The 19,031-nt window shown below is 47.5% G+C and overlaps 1 protein-coding gene across 1 annotated transcript in view; it reads right to left on the bottom strand.

Annotated features, from left to right (window-relative positions):
* HAUS6 (HAUS augmin like complex subunit 6) overlaps positions 1-19,031 on the bottom strand; it is a 199,397-nt gene that overhangs the window by 24,659 nt on the left and 155,707 nt on the right. Inside the window, exon 15 of the mRNA XM_063914178.1 lies at positions 12,138-12,273. Within this exon, the coding sequence (XP_063770248.1) occupies positions 12,138-12,273 (136 nt within the window). The remainder of the gene's footprint in view (positions 1-12,137; positions 12,274-19,031) is intronic.

Raw genomic sequence — 19,031 nt, 5'->3', positions numbered from 1 at the left:
ACCCACAAGTGGCCTTACTGCCACCTCCATTCCTGGTTCCTTGATAAACAATGTACAATATATACATGTACCAGTAGTCCTAAATCTATCAAAATGGAATATGGCAGAATTTGGTTATTGTGTAAATAGTAATGTTTCTTTATTCTATGCTTCATTACTAGTAGATATTGTTGCTTCTCACCAGAGCAGAACTCAAGACCCATACACAGGACAGGCAACCCCTAACCAAAAAGGTATTTTTAGATCCAGGAAATTACAAAGCTTAGATGGGATCATTGGATCCATCCCTGGACTGTTTGGTTCCGGGATGTCAATTTGGAATAGGGCGGATTTGGAAGTCATCCGCAGACACATAGGCAATTTTGAGCAGAAAGAGGGGCAATATGTTTTGAAGCCTGTCCTGCAGGGCATTGAGGGTCTGGCCAGTGAAGAAAAATTTACTGTTTATAACATGCATGATATAGCAAGATTGTTTTCAGAGACCCAAGCCAAGATAAACGAAATCATTGAACTGAACAATAGAGAAGCCAGACAAAATCAGGTGGGGAAAGAAATAATATGCACTGCATATGGTAATTATGTCCTCAACGCAATCACACATGTAATTAGAGACCTACAATCTGGTAGAATACCTGACATTTTAAGAGATAATGACCTGACCAATTGGTATTGCTCGCAATCTGACATTGGGCATGGGGAAAATACCCCAAGAGATGGTTGCAGACCTCTGCCCATCTCCACAATTAGGAATTTAGGCACTGTGACCCCCCACCCAAATAGAGGTTCACCCCGTTGTTACAACAAGCAGCAACCTTGTGCAGTCAGCGATATCCTATATGTCTCCTTTACCATTTCTCTACCTGTGTTCGACCCAAGCAAGTCTTTATTTGACAAACTGTCTACAGTTCACTCCATTGGATATTTGGAAAAGGACATTTACAAAGAGCGGCTGGACCTACCAGAACTACTGGTCCGAGTCGACGACATCTGGAAAGTTCCACATACTGCTTGCTGTGCAGTCAAGGGAAACCAATACTTGTGTCGCTGCAATGTTTTCGAAATTGAGACGCCAATCTGCGGCCTAGAATCAAGTAAACCAAGTACCCTAATCACAGATATAAATGAACTTGCCACCATTCCCAGCAAAGATATGGATATGGGAGGACCTGAACACAGTGCAAAGCCAAATACATCAACCAGCTATACAGCCAGAGACATTGCTTGTCCAGTGCAGCTAACAAAATGGAGAACTCCAGCGGTGAAGGTTACATACAACATGAATGGACAGTACTGCATAGTCACAAATCACGGAGAGTTCTTGTATGGGGAAAAGTCATGTCCAGTGCCAAACCCAAATTTCTGCTTTAGCCCACATGAGTATACCACCATTGGTCAGACGGTTATCACCCCAATCCCCGTTTATGAAGAGGACATAAATATAGATAGTGAACCAGAAATCTCAAACCTTGGAGAATATATACCTGTGTTCAACATACACATAGATAGTTTAACCTTAGATTTACAGAAACTCCTGGATAGGAAAGACACACACATAGTTCAAATTAATAACATGGTTGAGAAGGCAGATGCCACACTAAATAAATTACTGCATGATGGAGATTTTGAAATAACCATGACAAACACCTGGCTGGAGATTGGTTTAAAGGGCTTGCTGATCGGTCAAACAATCTTGCTAATCATTTTAATTTCACTGATATTGTGGCTTAAGCGCCTTATAAGGCAGGAACGCAGTAAGCTAGAAAAACTGGTAGATGCAAGATATAAGCAATTATTATGTTAATGTATGTGTGGCCATCATCATCAATTCTCACGGCCACAAGGGGGCGACTGTTGCCATATAGACCATTACATAACAATATAATTTAGTAGGTACCAAAGTTAGAACAAATTATGTAAATTAAATAATATGATTTATTACCCAATGTGATTTTAACCAGTTAAGAGTGTGTGTATATATATATTATTGTAAGGTATAACTTAAATAGGTTTGAATGTATTAGTCTTATGTTTTGAGAATTTAGTAGCATGTATTTCTGTGTGTTTTACTGCAAGATTATGGGTCATTATGTAAGAGACAGGTTTTCTCTGTGTAAGCCATATAGCCAGAATACACAATACATTGAGCATTACACAAATTCATCCCTTCCATGCCATTATTCATATCTGTATTAATCAAAGGATTAACGTCTGATCTGCGCTATACCAAGTACAATTAAATCAAAGTTTACATGATATGTAGATATATGTATACTGTATACTTGATTCACACACAGCAAATAAATGATTATAACTTGGTGGATAAAGTCAATAGGTCACCTAGCTCAGGTCTCATAATATGCAAACAGTTACTGGTATGAACAGGGTGCATTGGAATTCACAATCAAAGATCTTCATACCTTTAGAGAGTACATCAACCAGCTGGCCTATTGTCCAGTTATACTGCTGGCCAGAGGCAATGATAATATAGGATCAAACGCACTATAAACAGGTCACAATCATTTATGCTAACACCCTAGGGCCTAGGCGAAATAGATCGTTTACACATCCATACAAAGGTAGATCTCTGATGGATAAAGGAATACCAAACTTTATGATCCCAAAATTCTCTACATGCTCACCACCGTGGGACGGAGTTAGCAGAGAACGTTTTATTACACTTTGGAATCTGTCAAAACCTATAATTATGTACTCCATTGGAAACTGTGGGCATATACTAGTTTTGAATTGGTAGAATATAGGATATAAGGGGCAGTCTGATAGATAGAGAGTTAGAAGGAGAGGAGGAAGGAACAAAGTCCAGAGGGAGTCAGGATCCTAAGACGGTAGCTATGAATTATGCCCTCACATATTCTTGCAAGTGTATAGTATGTGTATTAATTGTTTAAGTTTGTAAAACTGTTTGTGTTTTATGTATGTACCATGGTTAAGGAAGTTTAGATAAATTATAAGATTTATTATCATTGTGTTATCTTATCTTGTAATTTGTATCACCTATAATAAATGTACTAGACAAAATAGAGCTGGTATTCCAAGTCTTGAACTCATTTTCGGAATCACTAAAGTTATACATGAAATCTGCATATATTATATAAGGCTCTGCAAGTTGGGACAACTGACTTGTAGTCAAAGTATAGTACTTATATGTTCAATGAGCCAGGATTATATATCTCTGTAAAGTATATTTAGGCTTTGCCTGGAAATATTTCCTGGACAGTAGAGATATAGCTCCTTTAATCTGAGCCAATCACAGGTATGAAAATAGGAACGTCCACGCATTACATATTGTGTGATTGGACCAGTACTAAACATCACCCCTTTTGTTATGAGCCCACCTATTTGTAAGCCTATTATAATATATTTGCAGATATAAAATACATAAACCATTATATCAATATATGATATAATAAATATATGTTATATAAGATTCCATAAATCAACAGTATATAAGTGTTCAAGGATTTCAATTTTAGAATGGGTCTCACCGAACCGTCTGGTTTCGGTACCACAGCATTTTGGAATAGTAACCCCGGCCTTGTTGAAGGAGGGGTACCTTGATTTCACCTGCTGGAAGTACAGCTTGTGAATTTCCGCCAGTACTACCTTTCCGAGGGCAGCAGGCAAGGCTGATGTGAAGGCAACGGCGATGGGGAGTCGTCTCGAACTCCAGCCTGTATCCCTGTGATACTACTTGCACAACCTAGGGATCCACCTGTGGGCAAGCCCACTGGTCCCTGCAGTTCCCGAGACGTGCCCCCACCGCACCTGTCTCCACCTGTGGAGCCCCAGCGTCATGCGGTGGACTCAGAGGAAGCGAGGGAAGAGATTTGATCCTGGGAACTGGCTGACTGGTGCAGCTTTTTCCTTCTTCCCTTGTCTCTGTGTAGAAAGGAAGCGCCTTTGACCCGCTTGCTTTTCTGAAGCCGAAAGGACTGTACCGGAAAATACGGTGCTTTCTTAGGCTTTTGTGAGGAAACATGAGGTAAAAAATTTTCTTCCCAGCTGTTGCTGTGGATACGAGGTCCCAGAGACCATCCCCAAACAATTCCTCACCCTTATAAGGCAGAATCTCCATGTGCCTTTTAAATGCAGCATCACCTGTCCACTGCCAGGTTTCTAATACCCTCCTGGCAGAATGGACATTGCATTAATTCTGGATGCCAGCCGGCAAATATCCCTCTGTGCATCCTTTATATATATGACAACGTCTTAAATATGCTCAATGTTAGCAAAACATTATCCCTGTCTTAGCTATTATCTGACAGGGTATCAGACCACGCTGCAGCAGCACTATTTATGCTGAGGTAATAGCAGGCTTCAGTGTATAACCTGAGTGTGTAATTACAGACTTCAGGATCGCCTCCTGCTTTTTATCAGCAGGTTCCTTCAAGGTGACCGTATCCTAAGACGGCAGTGCCACCTTTTGACAAACGTGTGAGCGCCTTATCCACCCCAAGGGATATCTCCCAACGTGACCTATCCTCTGGCGGGAAAGGGTACGCCATCAGTAACTTTTTAGAAATCACCAGTTTCTTATCGGGGGAAACCACGCTTCTTTTCACGCTTCATTCATTCATCTGATGGGGGAACAAAACACTGGCTGCTTTTTCTCCCCAAAAATAAAACCCTTTTTATGTGGTACTTGGGTTCATGTCAGAAAATGCGTAACACATTTTTAATTGCCGAAATCATGTAACGGATGTTCCTAGTGGATTGTGTATATGTCTCAACCTCGTCGACACTGGAGTCAGACTCGGTGTCGACATCTGTCTGCCATCTGAGGTAACGGGCGTTGTTTGAGCCCCTGATGGCCTTTGAAAACGCCTGGGCAGGCGCGGACTGAGCAGCCGGCTGTCCCACAGCTGTTACGTCATCCAGCCTTTTATGTAAGGAGTTGACACTGTCGGTTAATATCTTCCACCTATCCATCCACTCTGGTGTTGGCCCCACAGGGGGCGACATCCCATTTATCGGCCTCCGCTCCGCCTCCACGTATCCAACATGTCGACACAGCCGTACCGACACCGCACACACACAGGGAATGCTCTGATAAAGGACAGGACCCCACTAGCCCTTTGGGGAGACAGAGGGAGAGTATGCCAGCACACACCAGAGCGCTTATATATATATATATATATATATATATATATATATATATATATATATATATATATATATTTTTTTTTTTCCCTTTATAGCTGCTGTATTGTTATACTGCGCCTAATTAGTGCCCCCCTCTCTTTTTTAACCCCTTTCTGTAGTGTAGTAACTGCAGGGGAGAGCCAGGGAGCATCCCTCCAACGGAGCGGTGAGAGAAAATGGCGCCAGTGTGCTGAGGAGATAGAAAGGCCGCCGAGAAAGGGGCGGAGCCTCCCGCTTTTTGTGAAAATCTGGCAGGGGTTAAAATTCATCCATATAGCCCAGGAGCTATATGTGATGTATTTTTAGCCAGCCAAGGTGTTTCTATTGCTGCTCAGGGCGCCCCCCCCTAGCGCCCTGCACCCTCAGTGACCGGAGTGTGAAGTGTGCTGAGAAGCAATGGCGCACAGCTGCAGTGCTGTGCGCTACCTTGTGGAAGACAGGATGTCTTCTGCCGCCGATTTGCCGGACTCTTCTTGCTTCTGGCTCTGTAAGGGGGCCGGCGGCGCGGCTCTGGGACCGAGCTCCAAGGCTGGGCCTGTGAGCGGTCCCTCTGGAGCTAATGGTGTCCAGTAGCCAAGAAGCCCAATCTACTCTGCATGCAGGTGAGTTCGCTTCTTCTCCCCTTAGTCCCTCGATGCAGTGAGCCTGTTGCCAGCAGGTCTCACTGAAAATAAAAAACCTAAACTAAAACTTTCACTAAGAAGCTCAGGAGAGCCCCTAGTGTGCACCCTTCTCGTTCGGGCACAAAAATCTAACTGAGGCTTGGAGGAGGGTCCTAGGGGGAGGAGCCAGTGCACACCAGATAGTCCTAAAGCTTTCTTTAGATGTGCCCAGTCTCCTGCGGAGCCGCTATTCCCCATGGTCCTTACGGAGTTCCCAGCATCCACTAGGACGTCAGAGAAATAAATACTAATGTTATATCAGTAAGCACAACGGTGTACTTGGCAAATGAAATTGCAAAATTCAGGAATAAGTACTCATCCAGGGAAAAACTAGCAGCTCACACCACACATACAACTTTATACCAATTCCTCTACAAAGAAATACTAAAATCACAAATACAGTACATCATTTGCCAATAGTGTACCAAAATGCCGAAATCAGGGAAACTACTCAATCCCAAGAGTCAATGCCCAGGCAAAAAGGATGATGGTGTTTAAAGGACATCTGTATGCTAGCCCACAAACACTACCACTCCACTTTTCCCGTTTTGTACCTGGCTAATTAGAGAGAAAAAAAAATAAGATTTTACTCACCGGTAAATCTATTTCTCGTAGTCCGTAGTGGATGCTGGGGACTCCGTAAGGACCATGGAGAATAGACGGGCTCCGCAGGAGACTGGGCACTCTAAAGAAAGATTTAGTACTACCTGGTGTGCACTGGCTCCTCCCTCTATGCCCTTCCTCCAGACCTCAGTTAAGGAAACTATGCCCGGAAGAGCTGACATTACAAGGAAAGGATTTTGGAATCCAGGGTAAGACTCATACCAGCCACACCAATCACACCGTATAACTCGTGATAAACTTACCCAGTTAACAGTATGAACAACAAACAAGCATCACTCAACTGATGCCACATAACATAACCCTTTAGTAAGCAATAACTATATACACGTATTGCAGAAAGTCCGCACTTGGGACGGGCGCCCAGCATCCACTACGGACTACGAGAAATAGATTTACCGGTGAGTAAAATCTTATTTTCTCTAACGTCCTAGTGGATGCTGGGGACTCCGTAAGGACCATGGGGATTATACCAAAGCTCCCAAACGGGCGGGAGAGTGCGGATGACTCTGCAGCACCGAATGGGCAAACTCAAGGTCCTCCTCAGCCAGGGTATTAAACTTGTAGAACTTTGCAAATGTGTTTGAACCCGACCAAGTAGCAGCTCGGCAAAGCTGTAATGCCGAGACCCCTCGGGCAGCCGCCCAAGAAGAGCCCACCTTTCTTGTGGAATGGGCTTTCACCGATTTTGGATGCGCCAATCCAGCCGCAGAATGAGCCTGCTGAATTGTGCCACAGATCCAGCGAGCAATAGTTTGCTTTGAAGCAGGAGCACCCAGCTTGTTGGATGCATACAGGACAAACAGCGAGTCAGTCTTCCTGACTCCAGCCGTTCTGGTCACATAAATCTTCAAAGCCCGGACTATATCAAGCAACTTGGAATCCTCCAAGTCACAAGTAGCCGCAGGCACTACAATAGGTTGGTTCAAATGAAAGGACACCACCACCTTTGGCAGAAATTGCGGACGAGTCCGCAATTCTGCCCTATCCATATGGATAACCAGATAGGGGCTTTTACATGACAAAGCCGCCAATTCTGACACACGCCTAGCCGAAGCTAAGGCCAACAGCATGACCACTTTCCACGTGAGATACTTTAGCTCCACGGTCTTAAGTGGCTCACACCAGTGGGATTTCCGGAAACTCAACACCACGTTAAGATCCCAAGGTGCCACTGGTGGCACAAAAGGGGGCTGAATATGCAGCACTCCCTTAACAAACGTCTGAACCTCAGGCAGTGAAGCCAGCTCTTTTTGGAAGAAAATGGATAGGGACGAATCTGGACCTTTAAGGACCCTAATTTTAGGCACAGTCACTCCTGACTGTAGGAAGTGCAGGAATCGGCCCAGCTGGAATTCCTCTGTAGGGCCCTTCCTGGCCTCACACCAAGCAACATATTTTCGCCATATACGGTGATAAAGGCTAGGAAGGACGTGACAGCAAAGCATTATCAGCGTAGGAATAACTTCATCCGGAATGCCTTTTTCCGCTAGGAACGCAGCCGCGGTAAGTCTTGGAACAGACAGGGCCCTTGTTGTAACAGGTCCTGTCTGAGAGGCAGAGGCCATGGGTACTCTGTGAGCATTTCTTGCAATTCCGGGTACCAAGTCCTTCTTGGCTAATCCGGAAGAATGAGTATTGTTCTCACAATTCTCAGCACCATTGGTATGAGAGGAAGAGGAGGAAACACAGACCGACTGGAACACCCACAGTGTTACTAGTGCGTCCACAGCTATCGCCTGAGGGTCCCTTGACCTGGCGCAATACCTTTTTAGCTTTTTGTTGAGACAGGACGCCATCTTGTCCACCTGTGGCAGTTCCCATCGATTTGCAATCTGCGTGAAGACTTCTTGATGAAGTCCCCACTCTCCCGGGTGGAGGTCGTGCCTGCTGAGGAAGTCTGCTTCCCAGTTGTCCACTCCCGGAATGAACACTGCCGACAGTGCTAGTACATGATTCTCCACCCAACAAAGAATCCTGGTGGCTTCTGCCATTGCCACCCTGCTTCTTGTGCCGCCCTGGCGGTTTACATGGGCCACTGCAGTGATGTTGTCTGACTGAATCAGCACTGGTTGATTTCGAAGCAGAAGCTCCGCTTGACTCATGGTGTTTTATATGGCCCTTAGTTCCAGGATATTGATGTGCAGATAAGTCTCCTGACTTGACCACAGCCCCTGGAAGTTTCTTCCTTGAGTGACTGCCCCCCATCCTCGGAGGCTTGCATCCGTGGTCACCAGGACCCAGTCCTGTATGCCGAACCTGCAGCCCTCGAGGAGGTGAGCACTTTGCAGCCACCACAGAAGAGACACCCTGGCCCTGGGGGACAGGGGGTCAGGGTGATCAGCCGATGCATCTGAAGATGCGATCTGGACCACTTGTACAACAGATCCCACTGAAAGATCCTCGCACGGAACCTGCCGAAGGGAATGGCTTCGTATGACGCCACCATCTTTCCCAGGACTCGCGTGCAGTGATGCAGACACCTGTTTTGGTTTTAGGAGGCCTCTGACCAGAGTCACGAGCCTTCTCCTCCGGGAGAAACACCTTTTTCTGGTTTGCGTCCAGAATCATGCCCAGGAAGGGCAGATGCGTTGTAGGAATCAGCTGCGACTTTGGAATATTCAGAATCCAGCCGTGCTGTAGCAACACTTCCTGAGAGTGCTACGCTGATCAGCAACCGCTCCCTGGACCTCGCCTTTATGAGGAGATCGTCCAAGTATGGGATAATTGTAACCCCTTGCTTCCAAAGGAGCACCATCATTTCCGCCATCACCTTGGTAAATATTCTCGGTGCCGTGGACAGGCCAAACGGCAACGTCTGGAATTGGTAATGACAGTCACGTACCACAAACCTGAGGTACTCCTGATGAGGTGGATAAATGGGGACATGCAAGTACGCATCCTTGATGTCCAGAGACACCATAAAATCCCCCTCTTCCAGGCTTGCAATGACCGCCCTGAGCGATTCCATCTTGAACTTGAATTTCTTCAGATAAATATTCAGGGATTTTAAATTCAAAATGGGTCTGACCGAACCGTCCGGTTTCGGTATCACAAACATGATGGAATAGTAACCCCCTCCCTGTTGAAGGAGGGGTACCTTCACTACCACCTGCTGGAGATATAGCTTGTGAATTGCTGCAAACACAACCTCCCTTTCCCTGGGGGAAGCTGGCAGGGCCGATTTTAGGTAACGGTGAGGGGGCGTCACCTCGAATTCCAGCTAGTATCCTTGAGACACAATTTGTATAGCCCAAGGATCCACCCGTGAGCGAACCCACTGGTGTCTGAAATTTCGGAGACGCGCCCCCACCGCTCCTGGCTCCGCCTGTGGAGCCCCAGCGTCATGCGGTGGATTTAGTGGAAGCCGGGGAGGACTATTGTTCCTGGGAACTAGCTGCATGGTGCAGCTTTTTTCCTCTACCCCTGCCTCTGGCAAGAAATGATGCACCTCTGACTATCTTGCTTTTCTGTGAACGAAAGGACTGCATTTGGTAATACGGTGCTTTCTTTGGCTGTGAGGGAATATATGGCAAGAAGTTTTACTTCCCAGCCGTAGCCGTGGAAACTAGGTCCGAGAGACCGTCCCCAAACAATTCCTCACCCTTATAAGGCAACACCTCCATGTGTTTTTTTTTTTAGAGTCGGCATCACCTGTCCATTGCAGAGTCCATAAGACCCTTCTGGCATAAATCGACATTGCGTTTATTCTAGAGCCCAGCAGGCAAATGTCCCTCTGGGCATCCCGCATATATAGGACAGCGTCTTTGATATGTCCTAGGGTCAGTAAAATAGTCTCCCTGTCCAGGGTATCTAACTCCTCAGACAGAGTATCCGTCCATGCTGCTACAGCACTACACATCCAGGCAGCAGCAATTGCTGGCCTCAGAAGAGTACCAGAATGTGTATAAACATACTTCAGGATACCTTCCTGCTTCCTATCCGCAGGATCCTTTAGGGCGGCCGTATCCTGTGACGGCAGGGCCACCTTCTTAGATAAGCGCGTCAACGCCTTGTCTACCCTAGGGGAGGATTCCCAGCGTAACCTATCCGTTGGCGGGAAAGGATACGCCATAAGTAATCTTTTGGAAATCAGTACTTTCCTATCAGGGGAATCCCACGCTTTTTCACATAACTCATTTAATTCATGTGAAGGGGGAAAAGTCACTTCTTGCTTTTTCTCCCCAAACATATAAACCCTCTTGTCAGGGACAGGGTTTTCCCCCGATATGTGCAATACATCCTTCATTGCTATAATCATGTATCGGATGGCTTTAGTCATTTTAAGCTGCAACTTTGCCTCATCGTCATCGACACTGGAGTCAGAATCCATGTCGACATCTGTGTCAACCAACTGGGATAGTGGGCGCTTTTGAGACCCTGACTGCCTCTGAGCTGTAGAATCAGACACGGGTTGAGACCCACCCTGACTGATTATCCAACCTTTTATGCAAGGAGCTTACGTTATCATTTAACACCTTCCACATATCCATCCAATCAGGTGTCGGCGCCGTCGGCGGCGACACCACATTCACTTGCACTTGTTCTGCCTCCACGTAACAGTCCTCGTCAAACATGTCGACACAAACGACACCGCACACACACAGGGAATGCTCTAATTGAGGACAGGACCCCACAAGGCCTTTTGGGGAGACAGAGAGAGTATGCCAGCACACACCCCAGCGCTATATAACCCAGGGATTACACAGTAATTTAGTGTTTACCCAGTAGCTGCTGTTTATGATAATTTGCGCCTAAATTTATGTGCCCCCCCCCCCCCCCCTCTCTTTTGACCCTTTTTCTACCTTGATACTGCAGGGGAGAGCCTGGGGAGCTTCCTCTCAGCGGAGCTGTGAAGAGAAAATGGCGCTGGTTAGTGCGGAGGAAGAAGGCCCCGCCCCCTCAGCGGCGGGCTTCTGTCCCGGGCCTGTGTAATAAAATGGCGGGGGCTCGTACATATATACAGTGCCCAGCTGTATATGTGTCTTTTTGCCAAGAGGTATCCTAATTGCTGCCCAGGGCGCCCCCCCCTGCGCCCTGCACCCTACAGTGACCGGAGTGTGTGGGTAGTGTGGGCGCAATGGCGCACAGCTGCAGTGCTGTGCGCTACCTCATGTGAAGACAGGAGTCTTCTGCCGCCGATTTCAATGTCTTCTTGCTTCTGCCGGCTTCTGACTTCTGGCGCTGCGAGGGGGACGGCGGCGCGGCTCCGGGAACGGACGACCAAGGTTAAGATCCTGTGTTCGAACCCTCAGGAGCCAATGGTGTCCAGTAGCCTAAGAAGCGCAACCTAGCCGCAGTTAGTAGGTTTGCTTCTCTCCCCTCAGTCCCACGTAGCAGAGAGTCTGTTGCCAGCAGAAGCTCTCTGAAAATAAAAAAACCTAACAAATACTTTATTAGCAAGCTCAGGAGAGCTCACTAAAAGCACCCAGCTCTAGCCGGGCACAGATTCTAACTGAGGTCTGGAGGAGGGGCATAGAGGGAGGAGCCAGTGCACACCAGGTAGTACTAAATCTTTCTTTAGAGTGCCCAGTCTCCTGCGGAGCCAGTCTATTCCCCATGGTCCTTATGGAGTCCCCAGCATCCACTAGGACGTTAGAGAAAATATATATATTATATTATAATATAATACACATACACATATATTAATATTTTATATATTATATTATATTGATATATGTACATGAAACTTACTTAAATTTTCTGGAGTACGAGGAATCTCCTTTCTGGATAAGAAAGGATCAGATGATAACATGCCAATTAAATCATCAAGCTCCGTTCCTCGTCCAGATACTGATCTTGGAGATTCATTAACGATGTAATCAGCAACCTAGAAAGAGGAGAAGCCCTCAGGGTTTATTACTGATGTAAAGGAGACCGGGACAAATCAACACTACAGTAAGCGAGTCATAATATCAGTACCAAATTTACAGATTATGAAGATGTGTACAGGAGGTACAGCAATCAAGTTCTCATTCCACACCAACAGAACTGGACACAAAAAAAATTAAGAATTTACTCACCGGTAATTCTATTTCTCGTAGTCCGTAGTGGATGCTGGGTACTCCGTAAGGACCGTGGGGAATAGACGGGCTCCGCAGGAGACTGGGCACTCTTAAAAGAAAGATTAGGTACTATATCTGGTGTGCACTGGTACCTCCCTCTATGCCCCTCCTCCAGACCTCAGTTAGGGAAACTGTGCCCGGAAGAGCTGACATTACTAGGAAAGGATTTGGAATCCAGGGTAAGACTCATACCAGCCACACCGTACAACTCGTGATAACTATACCCAGTTAACAGTATGAACAACAGCTAAGCCTCAGTCAACAGATGGCTCAGAACAATAACCCTATAGTTAAGCAATAACTATACACAAGTATTGCAGAAGTCCGCACTTGGGACGGGCTCCCAGCATCCACTACGGACTACGAGAAATAGAATTACCGGTGAGTAAATTCTTAATTTCTGACGTCCTAGTGGATGCTGGGTACTCCGTAAGGACCATGGGGATTATACTAAAGCTCCCAAACGGGCGGGAGAGTGCGGATGACTCTGCAGCACCGAATGAGCAAACTCAAGGTCCTCCTCAGCCAGGGTATCAAACTTGTAGAATTTTGCAAACGTGTTTGATCCCGACCAGGTAGCAGCTCAGCAAAGTTGTAAAGCCGAGACCCCTCGGGCAGCCGCCCAAGAAGAGCCCACCTTCCTCGTGGAATGAGCTTTTACCGATTTAGGATGCGGCAGTCCAGCCGCAGAATGAGCCTGCTGAATCGTGCTACAGATCCAGCGAGCAATAGTCTGCTTAGAAGCAGGAGCACCCAGCTTGTTGGGTGCATGCAGGATAAACAGCGAGTCAGTTTTTCTGACTCTAGCCGTCCTGGAAACAGATTTTCAGGGCCCAGACTACATCCAGCAACTTGGAATCCTCCAAGTCCCGAGTAACCGCAGGCACCACAATAGGTTGGTTTAAATGAAACGCTGATACCACTTTAGGGAGAAATTGGGGACGAGCCCTCAATTCTGCCCTGTCCATATGGAAGATCAGATAGGGGCTTTTACATGACAAAGCCGCCAATTCTGACACACGCCTAGCCGAAGCTAAGGCCAATAGCATGACCACTTTCCACGTGAGATATTTTAGCTCCACGGTCTGAAGTGGCTCAAACCAATGTGATTTTAGGAAATCCAACACAACGTTGAGATCCCACTGGAGGCACAAAAGGGGGCTGAATATGCAGCACTCCCTTGACAAACGTCTGAACTTCAGGCAGTGAAGCCAGTTCTTTTTGAAAGAAAATAGACAGGGCCGAAATCTGGACTTTTATGGATCCCAATTTTAGGCCCATAGTCACTCCTGACTGTAGGCAGTGCAGAAATCGACCCAGCTGAAATTCCTCTGTTGGGGCCTTCATAGCCTCACACCAAGCAACATTTTCGCCATATGCGGTGATAATGTTTTGCTGTCACATCCTTCCTAGCTTTAATCAGCGTAGGAATGACTTCAACCGGAATGCCCTTTTCCATCAGGATCCGGCGTTCAACCGCCATGCCGTCAAACGCAGCCGCGGTAAGTCTTAGAACAGACAGGGCCCCTGCTGCAGCAGGTCCTGTCGGAGCGGCAGAGGCCAAGGGTCCTCTGAGATCATTTCTTGTAGTTCCGGGTACCAAGTTCTTCTTGGCAATCCGGAACGATGAGTATAGTTCTTACTCCTCTCTTTCTTACTATCCTCAGTACCTTTGGTATGAGAGGAAGAGGAGGGAACACAGACCGATTGGTACACCCACGGTGTCACTAGAGCGTCCACAGCTATCGCCTGAGGGTCCCTTGACCTGGCGCAATATCTTTTTATTGAGGCGGGATGCCATCATGTCCACCTGTGGCCTTTCCCAACGATTTACAATCAGCTGGAAGACTTCTGGATGAAGTCCCCACTCTCCCGGGTGGAGGTCGTGCCTGCTGAGGAAGTCTGCTTCCCAGTTGTCCACTCCCGGAATGAACACTGCTGACAGTGCTATCACGAGATTCTCCGCCCATCGGAGAATCCTTGTGGCTTCTGCCATTGCCATCCTGCTTCTTGTGCCGCCCTGTCGGTTTACAGGGGCGACCGTCGTGATGTTGTCTGACTGAATCAGCACCGGCTGGTTTTGAAGCAGGGGTCTTGCCTGACTTAGGGCATTGTAAATGGCTCTTAGTTCCAGAATATTTATGTGTAGGGAAGTCTCCTGACTCGACCATTGTCCTTGGAAGTTTCTTCCCTGAGTGACTGCCCCCCAACCTCGGAGGCTTGCATCCGTGGTCACCAGGACCCAGTCCTGTATGCCGAATCTGCGGCCCTCAAGAAGATGAGCACTCTGCAGCCACCACACCAGAGACACCCTGGCCCTCGGAGACAGGGTGATCAGCCGATGCATCTGAAGATGCGATCCGGACCACTTGTCTAACAGATCCCACTGAAAGATCCTTGCATGGAACCTGCCGAAGGGAATTGCTTCGTAAGAAGCTACCTTCTTTCCCAGGACTCCCGTGCAGTGATGCACCGACACCTGTTTTGGTTTTAGGAGGTCTCTGACCAGAGATGACAACTCCTTGGCCTTCTCCTCCGGGAGAAACACCTTCTTCTGTTCTGTGTCCAGAATCATACCCAAGAACAGCAGACGCGTTGTAGGAACCAGCTGCGACTTTGGGATATTCAGAATCCAGCCGTGCTGTTGTAGCACTTCCTGAGATAGTGCTACTCCGACCAACAACTGCTCCTTGGACCTCTCCTTTATAAGGAGATCGTCCTAGTACGGGATAATTTTAACTCCCTTCTTTCGAAGGAGTATCATCATTTCGGCCATTACCTTGGTAAATACCCTCGGTGCCGTGGACAGACCAAACGGCAACGTCTGGAATTGGTAATGGCAGTCCTGTACCACAAATCGGAGGTACTCCTGGTGAGGTGGGTAAATGGGAACATGTAGGTAAGCATCCTTGATGTCCAGTGATACCATATAATCCCCCTCTTCCAGGCTTGCAATAACCGCCCTGAGCGATTCCATTTTGAACTTGAACTTCCTTATATAAGTGTTCAAGGATTTCAAATTTAGAATGGGTCTCACCGAACCGTCTGGTTTCGGTACCACAAACATTGTGGAATAGTAACCCCGTCCCTGTTGAAGGAGGGGGGACTTTGATTATCACCTGCTGGAGGTACAGCTTGTGAATTGCCGCCAGTACTACCTCCCTGTTCTTGGGAGTAGCAGGCAAGGCTGATTTGAGGTAACGGCGAGGGGGAGACGTCTCGAACTCCAGCTTGTATCCCTGAGATACCACTTGTAGAACCCAGAGATCCACCTGTGAGCAAACCCACTGGTCGCTGAAGTTCCGGAGACGGGCCCCCACTGCACCTGGCTCCACCTGTGGAGCCCCAGCGTCATGCGGTGGACTTAGTGGAAGCAGGGGAGGATTTTTGTTCCTGGGAACTGGCCGTCTGGTGCAGCTTTTTCCCTCTACCCCTGCCTCTGGGCAGAAAGGACGCGCCTCTGACCCGCTTGCCTTTCTGAGGCCGAAAGGACTGTACTTGATAATACGGTGCTTTCTTAGGCTGTGAGGGAACCGGAGGTAAAAAAAGTCGGCTTCCCAGCTGTTGCTGTGGATACGAGGTCCGAGAGACCGTCCCCAAACAATTCCTCACCCTTATAAGGCAAAACCTCCATGTGCCTTTTAGAATCAGCATCACCTGTCCACTGCAGAGTCCATAATACTCTCCTGGCAGAAATGGACATTGCATTAATTCTAGATGCCAGCCGGCAAATGTCCCTCCGTGCATCCCTCATATATAAGACTATGTCTTTAATATGCTCTATGGTTAGCAAAATAGTGTCCCTTGTCAAGGGAATCAATGTTATCAGACAGGTAATCAGACCATGCTGCTGCAGCACTACACATCCATGCTGAAGCAATAGCAGGTCTCAGTATAGTACCTGAGTGTGTATACACAGACTTCAGGATAGCCTCCTGCTTTCTATCTGCAGGCTCCTTTAAGACGGCCGTATCCTGAGACAGCAGTGCCACCTTTTTTGATAAGCGTGTGAGCGCCTTGTCCACCCTAGGGGATGTCTCCCAGCGTAACCAATCCGTTGGCGGGAAAGGGTACGCCATTAGTAACCGCTTAGAAATCACTAGTTTCTTATCTGGGGAACCCTACGCTTCTTCACACAATTCATTTAACTCATCAGATGGGGGAAAAGTCACTGGCTGCTTTTTCTACCCAAACATAATACCCTTTTTTGTGGTAACCGGGTTAATGTCAGAAATGTGCAACACATTTTTCATTGCCGTAATCATGCATCGGATGGCCCTTGTGGATTGTACATTTGTCTCATCCTCGTCGACACTGGAGTCAGACTCCGTGTCGACATCTGTGTCTGCCATCTGAGGTAGCGGGCGTTTTTGAGCCCCCGATGGCCTCTGAGATGCCTGGGCAGGCGCGGGCTGAGATGCCGGCTGTCCCAAAGCTGCGTCATCGAACCTTTTATGCAAGGAGTTGACACTGTCGGTTAATACCTTCCACATATCCATCCACTCAGGTGTCGGCCCCACAGGGGGCGACATCACACTTATAGGCACCTGCTCCGCCTCCACGTAAGCGTCCTCATCAAACATGTCGACACAGCCGTACCGACACCGCACACACACACAGGGAATGCTCTGACTGAGGACAGGACCCCACAAAGTCCTTTGGGGAGACAGAGAGAGAGTATGCCAGCACACACCAGAGCGCTATATAACAGAGGGATTTACACTATACACAAAGTGAATTTTCCCCCAATAGCTGCTTATATCACAATTTGCACCTAAATTTATGTGCCCCCCCCCTCTCTTTTTTACCCTTTCCGTAGTGTATACTGCAGGGGAGAGCCTAGGGAGCGTCCTTCCAGCGGAGCTGTGAAGAAAAAATGGCGCTGGCTGTGCTGAGGAAGATAGGCCCGCCCCTTCAGCAGTGGGTTTCTCCCGCTTTTTTAATAATAATTATGGCGGGGGATTAGGCACATAATAAGAATTTACTTACCGATAATTCTATTTCTCGGAGTCCGTAGTGGATGCTGGGGTTCCTGAAAAGACCATGGGGAATAGCGGCTCCGCAGGAGACAGGGCACAAAAAGTAAAGCTTTAGGATCAGGTGGTGTGCACTGGCTCCTCCCCCTATGACCCTCCTCCAAGCCTCAGTTAGGATACTGTGCCCGGACGAGCGTACACAATAAGGAAGGATTTTGAATCCCGGGTAAGACTCATACCAGCCACACCAATCACACTGTACAACCTGTGATCTGAACCCAGTTAACAGTATGATAACAGCGGAGCCTCTGAAAAGATGGCTCACAACAATAATAACCCGATTTTTGTAACTATGTACAAGTAATGCAGATAATCCGCACTTGGGATGGGCGCCCAGCATCCACTACGGACTCCGAGAAATAGAATTATCGGTAAGTAAATTCTTATTTTCTCTATCGTCCTAGTGGATGCTGGGGTTCCTGAAAAGACCATGGGGATTATACCAAAGCTCCCAAACGGGCGGGAGAGTGCGGATGACTCTGCAGCACCGAATGAGAGAACTCCAGGTCCTCCTTAGCCAGGGTATCAAATTTGTAGGATTTTACAAACGTGTTTGCCCCTGACTAAATAGCCGCTCGGCAAAGTTGTAAAGCCGAGACCCCTCGGGCAGCCGCCCAAGATGAGCCCACCTTCCTTGTGGAATGGGCATTTACATATTTTGGCTGTGGCAGGCCTGCCACAAAATGTGCAAGCTGAATTGTATTACACATCCAACTAGCAATAGTCTGCTTAGAAGCAAGAGCACCCAGTTTGTTGGGTGCATACAGGATAACAGCAAGTCAGTTTTCCTGACTCCAGCCGTCCTGGAACCTATACTTTCAGGGCCCTGACAACATCCAGCAACTTGGAGTCCTCCAAGTCCCTAGTAGGCGCAAGGCACCACAATAAGCTGGTTCAGGTGAAACACTGACACCACCTTAGGGAGAGAACTGGGGACGAGTCCGCAGCTCTGCCCTGTCCGAATGGACAAACAGATATGGGCTTTTTTGAGAAAAAACCCACCAATTTGACACTCGCCTGGCCCAGGCCAGGGCCAAGAGCATGGTCACTTTTCATGTGAGATGCTTCAAATCCACAGATTTGACTGGTTTTAAACCAATGTGATTTGAGGAATCCCAGAACTACGTTGAGATCCCACAGTGCCACTGGAGGCACAAAAGGGGGTTGTATATGCAATACTCCCTTGACAAACTTCTGGACTTCAGGAACTGAAGCCAATTCTTTCTGGAAGAAAATCGACAGGGCCGAAATTTGAACCTTAATGGGCCCCAATTTGAGGCCCATAGACACTCCTGTTTGCAGGAAATGCAGGAATCGACCGAGTTGAAATTTCTTCGTGGGGCCTTCCTGGCCTCACACCACGCAACATATTTTCGCCACATGTGGTGATAATGTTGTGCGGTCACCTCCTTCCTGGCTTTGACTAGGGTAGGAATGACCTCTTCCGGAATGCCTTTTTCCCTTAGGATCCGGCGTTCCACCGCCAT

Source organism: Pseudophryne corroboree, chromosome 1, assembly GCF_028390025.1.
Source record: "Pseudophryne corroboree isolate aPseCor3 chromosome 1, aPseCor3.hap2, whole genome shotgun sequence".
In the NCBI taxonomy this organism is placed as follows: domain Eukaryota; kingdom Metazoa; phylum Chordata; class Amphibia; order Anura; family Myobatrachidae; genus Pseudophryne; species Pseudophryne corroboree.
The sequence above is the reverse complement of the archived record's forward strand: the minus strand, read 5'-3'. Positions and strand labels throughout refer to the sequence as shown.